A 15,540-nucleotide genomic window follows, 5' to 3' on the forward strand; every position below is an offset into this window, starting at 1 on the left:
GAGAGAGAGAGAGAGAGAGGCAGCGGGAGAGAGAACAAACCTTCTCTCCTCCCCAGAAACTCAAGCATTTATGATGAAAGGACGGTTGGTGCAGCGTAGTCCTCCAACCGCATAGTCCTGCGGAACCACGAGGAAACTAATCAGCAAATTCGTGTTCTAAATCTAAATCGCCGTCCGAATATTAATTCGAGGCCTCTATCTGTCCTTGTCCTTGCGTGTTCGTTCGGTTTCGCCCGTCCAACGGAGAACGGTTGTCCCCCATCGCGCGTAGCCGAGGGCCAGGCCTCCTCTGTCGCGTCCGTCGTCGTTTCGCCTAGGTTTTGCGCGATACAGCCAACCGCTGTTGGCTACGAGCGAGCGAACGCGCACAGAAGGCTGATTTGTGACACCGGCTGGCGCCTAAGCGATATTTACGACTGTCGTTCAAGGAATCGAAGCACACGGTGGCTGCGGGACGGTCGGTGCTCCGCGGGGCCGCTTCTAATTGCATTGAAAAGTCGCCCGGTTCCCGGAAATCGATTTCGAGAGCCGTGCTTCAAAGCGCAAGTAAAAAGCGCGCGCGGCTCTGCCGGAGGACCCTTCCGAGACGTTAACCCCTTAAGCGGAGAGAGCGGATTGAGAGACGAGCTGATCGACCTGCTGTCGGCGAATTCAATGTATGTTTTGGGAACGGTGGGAACGGTTTTATCGTTTCGTTTCGATGGGTTTTGAAGCCATCGTGTCTTTATGGACATTTACATTTTTGAAATTACGATCGTGTATTTGAGGGTAATTTATTATACTGATGAAACGGTAATGTATCAAAGCACGTTCTGTAAAAGTTAAACTTTCAGATTATTTTTGGTAATTTTAGCGAACGCCCGAAGGATCAAAGAAGCAAAATTTCAATAAAAGATCGTTTTAGTTATTTATGCAAATGATACTGTTAAACAAGATGTGCATTAAGCAAGACATTCGTGACTCTATATTTTTACAAACATACAAAATAGAATGTAAATAAAAATTTGTTTCATTTATTGTAATATATAGTGTTGTATTAATAACTGTATCGATTAATTGAATAATTAGTATATAACTGTAACTGTTTAACTTTTGTAATTAATATATTATTATAGTATATAACTTTAGAATAAAGAATGCGAAACTCTCTAAAGATCTCTGTCTAAATCATGTCAAATTTTCTCAAACACCAACACCATCAAAACCCACAATCTTCGTCACGTGTCACACAACTCTTCAACCAAAGTTTCGTAGAAAGTAACCGATAATAATAAAAGGACGAACGGTTCCACGGATGGCTCGTTAGCGGTCGATCGTTTTTTTTTTTTTCGGCTGTCGTCCATTAAACGGATGCAGCCGGACGAGGAACATTTCCTTTCCCCGAGGTTTTCCAGAAGCATCGTCGTCATCGCGTTGGTGGGCCGTAGATGCCCGGAGGGTGGTATTCAATCGCGTCACCTCCGGTTCTGTCAACCGAACGCCGACCAACGACTCCAGGGTTGTCGAGTGATTGATACGAGGTTGGACGGTGCCTAATGTGCCTCCGCGAGGAAAGAAAGACGAAAGGAAAGGGCCCGCGCGCGAGAAAGGGAGAAAAGGACCACCCCCTTCGAAGGCTTTAAGAGTCTCCGCCGGAACGATCGTCCGGCTCGAGGCTCGTTAGTCAGGGCCGTATCAGTCACCGAAAGCAACCCCCGATTTTTTGCCAACCAGAGGCAAGTGCTCGGCTCCCTGCTTCAATTCTGTCCGTTAGGACGCGTGCCCTTAAAACGAGGTAAATTGTCTGTTTGTTCTGGAGTTTCCGTGTCTCGCGTGTGTTCTCCTGTCGGAGAGTGAGAATCCTTAGCGTTTCGTTAGCGAGGGTAAGAATAATCTCGTCGTTGTTAATGGGATTTAAAGCAACGGGATGAGTGATTCCATTGGTCATTAAGTCAAGTGAATTACGTACTTGGTTTGACCGACTTATCCGATGGAAAATATATGCAAATATAATCGAGATTTATATATTTTTGATCGTGACATGTGAGGAATGTTTCATCCTCATTTTACAATATTATCTAGTTACTTTACGTATTATTTAAAATTTTGTTTGTCAACGATTTCGTTGTATTTATCTCGTTTGACATTTATAAAGATAAAAATTCGTAACGTAAAATGTTTACAGGTAATAATACTCGTGACCCAATGAGTTGTTACGATCTTTCAATGATATATTTTGCAATTTATACTTGATCTACATCTTATATTTCAAATAATAAAACACACATTAATCCCAACATTTCGAAAATCTGCCGAATCTCTGCGTGCGGCCCAATTTTTGTAACTATGATCTCTAAACAGAGGCGCCCCTTCATCCCCTCATTGCCAAATCTCACGCAAACATAAAACTGAAAACACGAAAGAGAAATCGCGAGAAGGCGATTCCGAAAAGCGAAACGAAAAACACCGGGAACGCGATCGGAATGGAGAAAGACGTTAGAGAACAAGAAGATCAATCGAGGATGTAGATCAAGCGGCACGAGCCCGCGAGCCACCACCACGAGTGTAGAAAAGATCACGGTTTTAACCCTAAACGACATCTCCATCTGGGCGATCCGCGATCCGGCTGTTGGATATCCCGAGACGCGAGACGCCGGCCCATTCAGCCCTCGGGGACTTTGCAATTCAAATTAACCGGCGGACGATTCCTCCTCGGACGAGGCACAGCCTTGACAAATGTCGGTAGGAAAAAATCGCTCGGCGATCGGCGACCGAGAGACGGACAAGACAATGGGATGTTTAGAGGCCTGCGGGTCTCTTGAACGGTTACCAAACCAGCGTAACCAACGACGTTGAACATCGGTCCGCAAGATCCCCCTGGTGCTATCTTCGGGACCCAATTTGCCTGCCAGTCGAACGACAAGGATCACTCGTTCGACAAAGTGGGCTTGCGCGTGGCCGATTCAACCGGAGGACGCGTGTAAGGCCTGATCTTAGGAGAGCTCTCTGCGATCCTTGTCGTTACAATACAATACAATTACAACGACGATACTAAACGTATTAATACCAGCATTTTGTGTATACCTATTCCTACCACAACCGGTGAAATGACCAGTTATGAAATAAAGATCATTTTACGAAAATAACACAGTTAATTGTCAATTTAATATGGGAAACAATAAAAAAATTTTCATTTTATACGAGAGTTAAATGAACAAAAGAAGTAACAATGGACGAAGAATTTGAAAACCATTTTTGAAACCATTTCGTTGGTACATTTAGTATTAATTGAAAAGATTGTATTGATATTTTTCAATTTATGTTACAACCTAATATTTACCAATATTGAATTGCATTGCTTCTGCATCACTCTGTATGTGTTAAGAAAACAAGGAGAAGAAAAAAGATGGTAGAACTGTGAAATTTGCTCGCAATGGAAAGAATTCTTGGAGGAATCGCGAGGATCTCTTGAAGGGCGAGAAACTTTTAGAAGCCTATTTGGACCGGCACCACCTACTCATCTCCCCAACAGCACCGGTTTTTCTGTCGGTTAATTTTCAGGATACTTCTTAATTATAATGAGACACTTTAGGGTCTGCCAGAGAAGCTAACCGACGATGGCAGCGAAACAAACGTGGGAGGGGTGTTTATGTAAATCGGTGGCTAATGTCTTCTGGCATTATTCCTCGAGTTTAGTCGCGAGAGGGGAACGCAGAGAACCAAAGGAAACGCACAGACACGCATACACAGTGTATCTACATATTTAAATAATTATATATGTATATGTAATAGTGATATAGTAATGCACGATTTTCGAGCACGAATAAATTTATAAATTTACTCGTCGACTAATTTATGAATTTCAAGATGATTTTTTTCATTCAAAGAATTACTAAACACATTTCACAATGCATTTAATCTACGCTAACTTGAATTAAGAAAAAGAAAATACGAAGAATCATCAAAAGGAAATAGAAAAAAAAAAGAAAAAAAATAATAATCAAAGAGTGAATACCTGGTCAATCACACGAACATTCCTCTCCCTATTAGACACCAGCTGTTCACACGACACCAGAAAAAGAAACTGGCAATTTCGCTATAGCAGGCTATCAACAATTTCCTCGTCTCGATTGAGTCACAAATAAATTCTAACCGGATCGGGAGAGATCCGGTTGCGCGTAAACGTGAAATTCGTGGCAAGAGAAATGTCCTCGGCCTGCACGACTCGCGCGATTAAGTTACAAATAAATCCTAGACGTATTGGAGAGATCCAGTTAAAATCGGAAAAAGGAAATATCACCAGGGTTCACGCACGTATGGCGTGTATGCGTGGGGATTGTGTGTACCGGTAATTAGACTGGTTGTGTTCACAGAGAATCAGAGAAAGAGAGAAAAAGGGAGGGAACGTGTAAGAGGGGGAGCGCTGGTAACGATCCACCTAGGGACGATCGTTTACATAATGTCCCTTCTGGAATCGTACGAAAATTAATTGCCGATAAGATCGAACGGTCCCAGGATAGGATAAAAGAGAAAGTCGTTAATTGCCGTGATCAGTCTTCGGATCTCCGCGCTCTACCAGGAAATTGATAGGCCTTTATTGAGGAACATGTGCGAGAATTGTCGTCACATTGCGATTCGTTTCAATTTGCGTCCAATTGCGAATATCGTCACCCGTGAATGATCAATTTGTCACGTGGATTAACAGATATTTTCAAAGGTTCTTCTTCTCTTTTTAAGTTTTTAAATGTTTTTATCCACGTGATTTGCGATTGAACGCAAATTGAGAATATCTGAAAATTTAAAAACAGAAAAATTTTAGTGTAAGAATTATTGAACAGCTTATATAACGCGTACTTTTAAAATTAACATTCGATAAATAAAAATTCCTAGGATTTCACTTTCTGCGAATTTAGGATGTTTATCGAAATTATTAATTTCTATGTAATTAGAATATCTATCTTTTTCATTTAAATGATCCTACATAATATTTCCCAAGTCACGTACATTGAAATATTATTACGAGTAAAGTTATAATTTATAAAATTAAAAAATAAAATGATATGAATTTAAATGAATCTTTTAAAAATATAATTTATTTTATAACTTCACTTGAAACAAAAGTTTCAAGAAGGTGAGTAAGTTTATATTACTTATATTATACAAGAAATTGCGAAATTTAATTAAAGAGGAGTGGGGCAATATCACCCATTTCTAATTTCATTTATGACGATAAAAGATCGATGTACGATTAAAAGAACGGCTTCAGCTTTACATAACGTTACGGTTATCCGTGCTGGTTGTACGTCAAGTATTAAAAAGTGTAAAACGATAAGGGAAACCGCGAGAATGGAAAAATCATTTCCTACTCGCGTTAAGAGTACAAACACGTAACTAATTTCCAAGTGTTTCTTTTAAATTTCGAACGAAATCTGTTTTTGTCGTGCGTGTGATTTGTACTTACCCGGTTCTGTTTGGAAATCGGAGTTGACCTTTTTAATGATGATTGGATAATCGACGTCGTAAAACTGCATCAGTTTCGCCCATTCCTCGACTGTTATGATGGTGTACCTGTAATAAATTTCCCGACATGTTAATACGTTTCTTCGTTGCCTTATAATCGATCGAGTTAGAAACATGAACGAACAAACGTAAAAGGACAGACACAAAAAAAAAATATCCTGAAGTAGTTTCTCTTGTCGTAGTTTTCTATTTCTAATTACAATCACACTTATTATATATTTACTTATAAAACATTCTCAAGATTACTGTGAAGTACAGAATGTTCAACAATATTGTGTAATGAAGCAACTAAATATGATGACAAGCAGCTTATGAATTTTTAAGAAATCTTAAAATGCAAAATTTCAGAAAGTGCACATAATGTGACGTGGTATAAAATACAGTGTTTTCTATAGCATTTAATACACGAAACAATTTTCTGTTTCTCTTTAAATATCTTATTCTCAAAAATATGTGTTCACAAAAATCCACGGTAATCTAACAATAACTAAAAAAGAAAGAAAAGAAAAAGAAAAAAGAAGCTAGTACGATAGTAGCTCATACTACTATTAGTAAAAAAAAGTTAATTAACACTGTTAATAAAATTTCTTCTCTCTCGTACGTATAAATATTTCATCAAAACCTGAAACCGCGTAATAACTAAATAAACCGTTGCAAAGATTTCCCGCAAAAAGCTGCAGTGTCCCATTATTAATTATTCGTGCGCGTTTTCCCTTTTTCATATTATTTAAACGATGTCTAATTAATTATTTACTCAACAATCACTCGATTAAGGAGCGGATAACACGCAGATAAAATCAAACGGTCTACAATCGTGGGGGCGGTGGGGTGGCAGGCAGGGCGGCGTGCTCGCAAGGTGGAATTCGCGATTTTCCGACAACGGTGTAGAATCCGTGGTGGTTTTTGCCCCGTCTCCCTTAATTATACCGCAAATTAGAAATTTCTTGCCGCGCACCGGCTCCAGCTTTTTGCCCGGCAATTGTTCGCCGGATCCTGGCGTGGTTCCTGATGCTCGTGCACTACGCCGGCATCTCGCGTCGCCTATGATCGATAACGCCTTGAAAAATCCCGCGAGATACGCGCATTGATCGTTGCTGAACATCTCCTCCGATTGACGAACATACGTGAACATAGAATAAAGAACTTCTAGGTGGATTCACTAGAATTTACTAGTATTTATTATTAATAGAATTTACTACTATCGGTGATTTCAACAACTCGATTTGCAAAGAGATACTTTTCATTTTGCAGATAGAAAATGGTCGAAATTTGGAGAGCGCTGTGGTATGAAAAATATTAATAACCAATAATATTGGTAAAAATTCAAACATTACTTTGTAGATAAGACATCTATAAAACGAATATTTATTTGAGAAACAGGTGCCGATAATTAACAGTTGAATGACAAATTAGAATAACAGAATTTATTCCAGAAGTTTTATAAAACACGAAAATTAACATAGTTAAACTATAGAAACGATCCTTTTCCTTCGAATGATAATAAATAAAATAAATTATCTCATCATTTCAATCTTTTTCCTAATACATCATTAATACAGAATTTTGAAATATTCACAGCATATCTCTTGGAATTTAATTTATGGGATATTATTAATAAAATATCATATTAATATACTTTATGAAAAAACATCTTTGCACCTTCCAAAAGAAAAAAGTATCTTCTCCCACGAGTATAAGAGAACGATCGCGTTAAAAAATGAAAAGGTCGCGCTCGTTAGACGATTTAATTAAAGATCGTTGCGATGAAAATTACCACACACACACGTTCCTCGGCGATGTAGAAACTTATGGAGACGCGTTTCGAAACGATGGAACGAGCTAGCAACCAGCTGATACGAGACGATGATGACTCGGCCGATAATTAGTTGCGCGACATTAATTTCGATTCAGCGCAATATGCCGCGCGGTCTCATTTGAATTTTCACGAGGCAAAAACCGCGCGGACGAGCTTGTCGTCTCTCCTCGTGTATTTGCCTAACGCCGGAATAATGGTGGATGCATCGAGGAGAGAGCTGGAGAAAAAGAGAGGGAAATCGCAGAAATCCTCGTCGGATGAACGGAAAAAGGAAAGAAAAAAAAAGGAAGCGAAGAACCCAGTCTCCAACGAGACACGCTATCGTGTTCGCTATCGTTATTGAATATAATTCGCCGTTTAACGAGCTTCAAGTTATTCCGATCGAATAATCGTTAACTCGTTTATTACATCGTACTCTGTGCGTGCCTTCAACTTCCTTTGATGACGCTTCAATAGAGGAATTTTATCAGAAAAATTATGAGAAAAGTATTCGATATCGGAAAATAATATAAAAATATTTAAATCTTGACATTTGCCATAGAGAATTCTTTTATAGCAAGTTGTATGAGCTTAAGAATTGATATTCGTTTATTATAGGGTCGTAATATTTCATTTGCAACTTTTTTTCAATCATTTTGTACCGTCAATTCTATTTTTTTTTTTTTTTTTAATATTGTAGCTATAAAATGAAATTTTAAAAATTTGTTTAATATTCTTTACATACTTCACTGATAGAGCCTACAGTTGTATAAAAAAGAAAGAACTTTAAATATATCATATTAAATATATGATATACTATTGCTTAAGCCTTGGAAGCTCCAGTTATGAGAAAATAAGTCTTCTAAAATAATTATGAAATGACTATTAACTTCGTGAAATTATAAAATTTAAATGGAATACGTAATGATGAAGAAACGTTACGTGAATCCTTACCATACTGTCCTTTCCAACGCCATTATTAAAAAATGGAATATTAGAAAATGAAATGCATCGGACTGCAAATGAAATGTTACGTTATTCCTCGATGAAGAGTAATATCATCCCTTATGTTCAAGAAGAAATAAGATCCCGTGGATAGTCGTTCGAGAGTAATTGAATCACTCTATTCCGTAAGAAAGTACGAAGAAATGGCACAAGGAGGCGAAAGGTCGATGACTGACGGATAAAATGATTTTTTAACGGTCTGGATGCAGCGAGGGTGAACAGACGGACGACTTAAGCCGTCGGCTATCTTAGGCAGATAGTGGACAATGGTTTAGCATAATGGTCAGAGGGTGGATTGCCACGTTGGCCTCGGGGGGCGTGTTTGTGACATTTTCGTGTATCCATCACGTCACGCAGACCCGGAGGACGAGCAAAGAAGAAAGTGGTGCCAAGAGATCACGCACTTTCGCTTTATAATACAGTGGTTACGGACTGAACTTTGAGAAAAAAATTCTGACTTCTCTGAGGTTAAGATTCATACGTAAGATTCAATTTTCTTGAAAGAAAGAGGAAAGACTAAATAATTCTCAATTATTTTACTATTTATCTGTGGTGTTATTTAAACCTTCCATTAATAAAACAAATAAAGTAAAAAATAAATTAAAGATTGAAGAACAAAGATTGAATGACAAATCTGAGACAAATATTACTTACAATTCATTGTTGACTGTAGGTGAGTATAAAAACCCCTTGTGTGGTTCGCAGAGGAGAATGCCGTTTCGAACACCAATCGGTGGTGTCTTCGAGAACACTTCAGCGTATCTGAAAAGAAAACGGAAATTAATTTTGAAATTCATTGAAAAGTAACTTTAAGATACTAAGTAACTACTAGTCTGGATACATTTGTAAATTTCTTGAAAATTCGTACAGACATGTACAAAAAGCAAAAGCACAATATGTGTATAAAGTTCCTCATAATATTTAAAAAATGAAAACGAATCCCAATGTAACATTTTGAAATATAATTCCAAAAATATGGAAGAGATATAAACCTCCACAATCTAATTATTACACTCCAAATATTCATGTACCATACTTTCGGTAAATTTGAGAATTCAACAACTGAAAAATAAAATTCAAATAGAAAATCGTTTCCTATACCAAATATTATACAAAGCATCATACTTTTGACATTTTGTACATATGTATTTTTTACATATACCGTGCGTTCTGCGTAATTTTGCCATTTAAAATTTCTCGCAAATACGGAGTCTACTTATTATTCCATCCTTAAAACTACCAAGTGTCTCGATTGTAACTTGCTACGTCCAACCCCCAAGCTGCTGCTGCCATTTGCAACCGACAACCGGCACCGACACACATGATAAATCCCCGGGCATTAAAAATATATTTCCAGGATTATTTTTTACAAACGCTGTCAGCCAGTTAATCGTTTCGAATAATGCAACCTCGTCCGTGACACGTCTTTCGGGTGGTGGACCAGAAAGACGACGAGGAGAAACGCTTCCTTCGGGACATTCCGACGGGGGTGGAGATGCGTCGGGGGATTGGGGTTGTGCATCATTTTTCACATACCACGAGGGGGCGGACGGTTTTTGCCGTCTCCCCACCCGTCCACCATCCAGATAATGCTCTTAAAGACAGATATGTCTCGCGAAACCAGCCAGGTACGTGATCCTACCGAGACGGGGTAAACGGGAAATCTATGCGAATTTTAAGATCCTAAACGAAACGTGTCCACCTTCCTCGTGGAAGAGGCGACGATACTGAATTTGAAAAAACGTAAACTGTAATTTTTCATTTTTTACGTATATATGAGATACAAATACGCGGTACGTGTATACGTTTATATATACGTTTATAAATACTATTCTGTGAAATATTACTATTTGAAGAAATATTATTTTCCTATATTTTAATGAAATACTTATTTCACTATCCTATTTCCATATGTAACTACACACATGAGAAAACAAGAATATTATTAGTAAAATTTAATATTTACTATTTCTCTCCAGCCCCGTTTGCTACAACTGTTATCTGAAAAGACTTCTGAGAAGCTCAATTCGTTTAGTTACTCACTTCCGTGTAATACATCGTCTGCACTTCGACGCAACACGAAACGAAGAAGAAAAACTTTCCAATAAATCTATCGATGAAACAAGAAACCCTCGCTTGAAATCACCGTGTCGATTATTGAAGAAAAAAAAAAAAAAAATCGATCTATGCACGAGCGAAGGACGGGCAGGAAGAAAAAGAAGCACGAAAGCAGGAAACTCGCGGAAACCGCGAGGATAACCGAGCAAAGTGCAAATACCCGTTGCGGAGGATTTAAAAAAATGTCTCCCTGCCGAATACCCCCGAGCGGATTTTCCAGAAGCGAATATGCGTATTAATTATGAGCCTTGTTCAAACAGTCGAACAGTGAGAGACGCACGGGGATGAGGAGAAAATTGGTCACCCTTATTACAGTCGAACCAGGGAAGCGACTCTCTCCGTTGTTCGTGTGGTTCTCCGTGTCCCTCGTGTTTCTCTGCTCTGCACCTTTCGTTCTCCTCCCCTTTCCTCCCAAATACCGTTCTCCTCTCGCCTTCTCTCTCTCCCTCTTCTTTTTTATTTTATTTCTCATTCGAGGCTTTGTTTAACTTCTGTCGCGGAATTTTTCCGGTCCATGACGATTATTACTCCCAGGAGATGGAAGAGGAAAACAGGAGCCGAAAACCGATGCAAGGGGGGTAGTTATGACCACTACAAGAGAATGGGATACGGTTCCGGGGAAATCGTTTAGAAATGCTTCGATAATTCGGCCACATCACTATATATATATATATATGTTGTACCGTCTTCCAACTGTCTTACACATGACTATTGCAAGACTTGTTTTTAACAAAAATTTGAATTCGAAGAGAGAGAAATTTTAATAGTAGCCAAGTGTGAGCATCTCTCTACAGTGTCATATAACTTGAGAATTATTTTATTTTCTACATTCGCCGTTACAAAAATACCGAATGAATTGTTTGTAATAATTGTTAGTCCGCAGATTCTCAATCGGAGCATAAGTAATATAGAAGCTGTTAATTTTTTTTAACTCGTTATTCTCCTTCCAAACTTGTATCTCAACATCCATTTAAGACATATTTATATTTGCATTTAATTAAAATATCTTGTCAAGTATCACGAAATCACTCTTCGAACGACCGAGTTTATCTCATTACTTTATAGAAGATTATATGCAAAAGAAATATAATTTACTATTTACTTAAAGAAAACCATTTGAACAAACTAAATTAATGAGAATAATTATTGAAATGAGGGGAAAAAATGGCCAAATCTGAAATATTGCAATTATAATTTGAAATATTACAATAGACAATTGCTGTCTTTTTGAAATGCACGTTCGTTGCAAGACTTTCGCAATTACTTTCTTTAATTATTTATACTAAAGGTAAAAATAGCTTTCACTTACTACAGGTTAAGATAAAAAAAAAAAAATAAATCAACTTAATTTACGTTAAAGTATTAATTTACGATCGACAAAGTCAATTTGTTTAAATCTTTTTACGTCGAACGCGAAGTTCGATAAACTTATGAAGACCTTTTTTTCGTTGAAATGTCAAGAAAAAAAAAATAAGGTATGATCGTCAAAGGAAAAGCGATTTACCATGCCGCAACCGGAAGGTTTAATACGGCTGGGAGCATGAAATTGAAATCGTTCTATGTCGTTGCGCAGAGTGCAAAGAACATCCTCCAAGGTGCTGTTTTCTCTGGTGGAAGAGATCGACAGCTTCGAGGGAAAGATATCTCTTTGTTGATTAAGGCGTTCCACGGATCGTTGTTGTCTCCAGACTCATTCGTGCATAGAGCAGGATATTACGCACCGGTACCGAATAATGATACGACTCGACCACAGTGATCATATAAACCGCAATGATTACAAGGATATTCGAGTACGTTCTGCGAAAGACGTTTCTTAATACACAGTACGTAGTAGATTATCGGAGTGGAATTATCCGCAATTTTTCGTTGAAATTTTGAAGTTTGTAAATTTACAACGGTCCAGTCTTGGAGACTTTAGTAACTTTATGCGTGAAATATAATACATGTATGTTTCTCAAGAAATATTTCGAATTTTAAATAATTCGCCATAAAATTAATTCTGAATAATTTATAATTCGTGATACAAGCGAGGCAAAAAAAAATTCTCTGATTCAAAATGACTCGAAGACCGAGAACAATAAACATTAAAGATTTCGTTTTCGAGAAAAATGCGGGCGGAAATTAATTGAACATAGATGTATTTAATAAATACAACACAATGTAATATTGTTCACGTGACACTTTGAAAAATAAAATCACTTGTCTCTACAATCTTCATCTATAGACGAGTTCACATTTTGTCCAAATTGCTGGACGAGAATCGAAAGATTAATACGACTGTGTTTTGCGAAACATATACGATACGGTGCTATAAATTACAACAACTGTATGAAGTCAAAAGTTAGGAGAGATTGACTACGTTGTTCGAGATGTTCGTTGTACCAGATAATTTTTTAGATTAAAGAACAAATAGCAAAAAAAATAAATGAGGACGAATGCAACGAAAAACGAAGTTTTTTCACATGCATGTTCCTTGATGTAGCCAATCTTTTCATTAACAACGTCAAAAATGACAGACGTTTCGAAGAAGAATCGCCCTCGAAGGGGAGTACAATACCATTCCTACCCTGACATCCCTTTGAATGTGGGCGATGGTTCGATATTAGCTGGAGCAAACCGCTTTCGACGAGGACGACACGGTTATTCGACCGAAACAGGGGTGAATCCTCTCCGTTTCACTCACCAACACCCCGATAACCAACCCCATAGTCCTCCTTCCTTGCTTCTCTTCCTCTCTTTTTTCCTCTTTTCTCCTTCGACCAATGATTCTACATGTGATCAAAGTTCTTCCTTCCATCTCTTCTTTGCCATCTCTCTCTCTTTTCTATTTCGTACACTGATCCGCAGAGATTGTAGATGCTCTCACTGTCAAACACCTTCGACATCAGCATCGATTCGTCGAACAAAAAAGGTACGAAATTAAATCAGTCTATTTAAATCAAGCCTCGACGAAGCCAAAGAAGTTGCTACCAATCCCAAGAGAATTCCTAAACTTTTCTTTCTCTTCAGCTCTTCTTCCCAGCTTCCTCCACTTTCGATCCAGCAGCAACCGATCGAAACTTCCGCCCTTCCTCTCCTTCCATTTCACTTCGATCCGCCCCATATTTGTAGAGAATTTGAGTAAATACTCGATGAAAACCGTAAAAGAAGACACGCGCTCGACCAACGATCTTGCAATCATTTCCAATTGCAGACGAAATAAAAACATAGGAAAGCAAATCAACCTACTTTAATCGAATCTCGATTCCCGGCCAAAGAAGTTGCTTCTAATTCCAGCGGAATCCTCTTCTTCCTGCAGCAACGTCCAACTTTCTCAGCTCACCACGTGGCTGCCGCTGTATTCTCAATCCTCTTTTTCATCGTATCGTTTCGTTTCGTTTCGTTACTTTTGAATCGGTCTGTCGCGAGTTTCTCGCTCGTTCGAGAATCGAGGCAAGGTCCTTCTTCATTTTATCTGGCTCCCCCTGGCTTCGCGTCCTCTCTTGTTCCTCCTGTCCATTGATTGGGCGCCCGTATACACCGATTTCTTGCCTCGCTCTCCTCTCTCGGCAGAAATAAATCTTGTGTTTTCGCGTATAAGCGGCCTTTTAATATCACCGGGCTTGATTTACCGCCGCGAGGCCCCGTGCATCCTACGCGCAAGAGAGCCCGAGCCAACGTCTCCCAACGTCTCCCCTCGGCTCCCCCTCTGACATTTGTCTTCCGGTCCGGGGAAGAAGAGAACGCGACTGTCCCCAGGTTTTCCCTGATTTACCGCTGCTGCCAATGGTATTTGACTAAACGATCCCGGATCTTCTCGATCCCCGTTGCGCGTTGCCCAACGACCGAGAATCGATCGGCTCGCGGTCAGAAAATTGCACGAGTGCACTACTTCCGGTTCCCGTACTCTGTCCGATCGTCGAACTTAGACTTTTTTTCTTTTTTTCTTAGAGACAGGGTGAAAGTCTGAATCTTCGATTCTATTAGAATCACAAATGCCATAAATTGCAACTTCTTCTGAATCTGGATGGGTCCAGTGCAAGAGTTAGTAAATTTCTAATGACTCTTCAAACATGCTTTATTACTCAGAAGTGTTCTAATATTTATAGATCGATCTTCACACCTTTCGAAGAAAACTCCTCCTCTTACAAAGTGAAAGTTTAATCCCTTGTTATTAAAGCCACAAACTTTTGATAAATCTCTTTAAATGACTTTTTAGGTACATTTCAATATACATAAACAAAGACACGTGTATACGCGTGTCAGTATAGATTAATTTCTTGCCTTACAAATCACACTCGCACCATCTGTTAAAGACCAAATACGGTTTGAGAAGCTAAACGCTATTCTCGTATGAAGTTCGTAATACGCGTCTTAAAAAGTGCGGTGAAAATAGCGGTCGTAACAGAAGATATTGTAAGAATTTTTCTTTATTAGCTATAACCACTCCGCTGCTTCCGCGTAACTCATCATTCTCTGATCTTATCCGATTCTTAGGCCAGCTATTCTAACCTCGGAATCGCGTGTGTAGGTTTTAATGTCTCTGCTTCTTACTTAACTTTTACCTGGTATCATTGAATCAATAGAGATCATAACAATTTAGAGTTATTCGATCGTGGAATTTTTTTTCACTCGTTTCAGTCTCTCTTTATCGCGGAGAATGTAAGCTACGGAATAAAATAAAACATTTGTAATTTTAACGACGTAATACAAATTGTTGTAGTCGTTATTACGCAATCATTTGAGAGTTAACCCTTAGCGCATTAAAAATATCTTTTTCAAGCAGTCAAAAATCTTTGTAAGTTAACATACACGTACAATTTCCGTTGAATGTTTGTTGTAATTTCTCAAATTTCGCCTATTCACGAAGCGTAAAAGAAAACATATATCTTTTCTACGTAATTCTACTGCTAAAGAACGCTGAAGTTTAAACATCCTCAAGCCGAGACAGAGACCTAAGGACACAAGACTGTTTAAAGAACACCGTTTCCCGAGTTTTCTCGCCGAATATGCGTCCGTTAGAGAATAGACGAAAAACCTAGCCATCCTCTCTCCTAATCATCCACAAACAAACTTCCCCGGCAAAATCTCTCGACGCGCAAAACCTCTCGTTACTACTTCATCGAGAACGAACAAAAAAAAAA

General features: G+C 38.6%; 1 protein-coding gene across 2 annotated transcripts in view; it reads right to left on the reverse strand.

The window, feature by feature from the left end:
- The window catches only part of LOC122530278 (ubiquitin carboxyl-terminal hydrolase 48-like), a 40,086-nt gene that overhangs the window by 8,718 nt on the left and 15,828 nt on the right, over positions 1 to 15,540 (reverse strand). For both annotated transcript variants that reach the window (XM_043657093.1, XM_043657095.1), the window contains 2 exons: positions 8,954 to 9,061; positions 5,441 to 5,547 (listed from right to left, as the gene is read on the reverse strand). In XM_043657093.1, coding sequence (XP_043513028.1) covers positions 5,441 to 5,547; positions 8,954 to 9,061 — 215 coding nt within the window. The remainder of the gene's footprint in view (positions 1 to 5,440; positions 5,548 to 8,953; positions 9,062 to 15,540) is intronic.

The sequence above is a fragment of the Frieseomelitta varia genome, unplaced genomic scaffold (assembly GCF_011392965.1).
Source record: "Frieseomelitta varia isolate USP_RPSP 00005682 unplaced genomic scaffold, Fvar_1.2 scaffold_337, whole genome shotgun sequence".
In the NCBI taxonomy this organism is placed as follows: domain Eukaryota; kingdom Metazoa; phylum Arthropoda; class Insecta; order Hymenoptera; family Apidae; genus Frieseomelitta; species Frieseomelitta varia.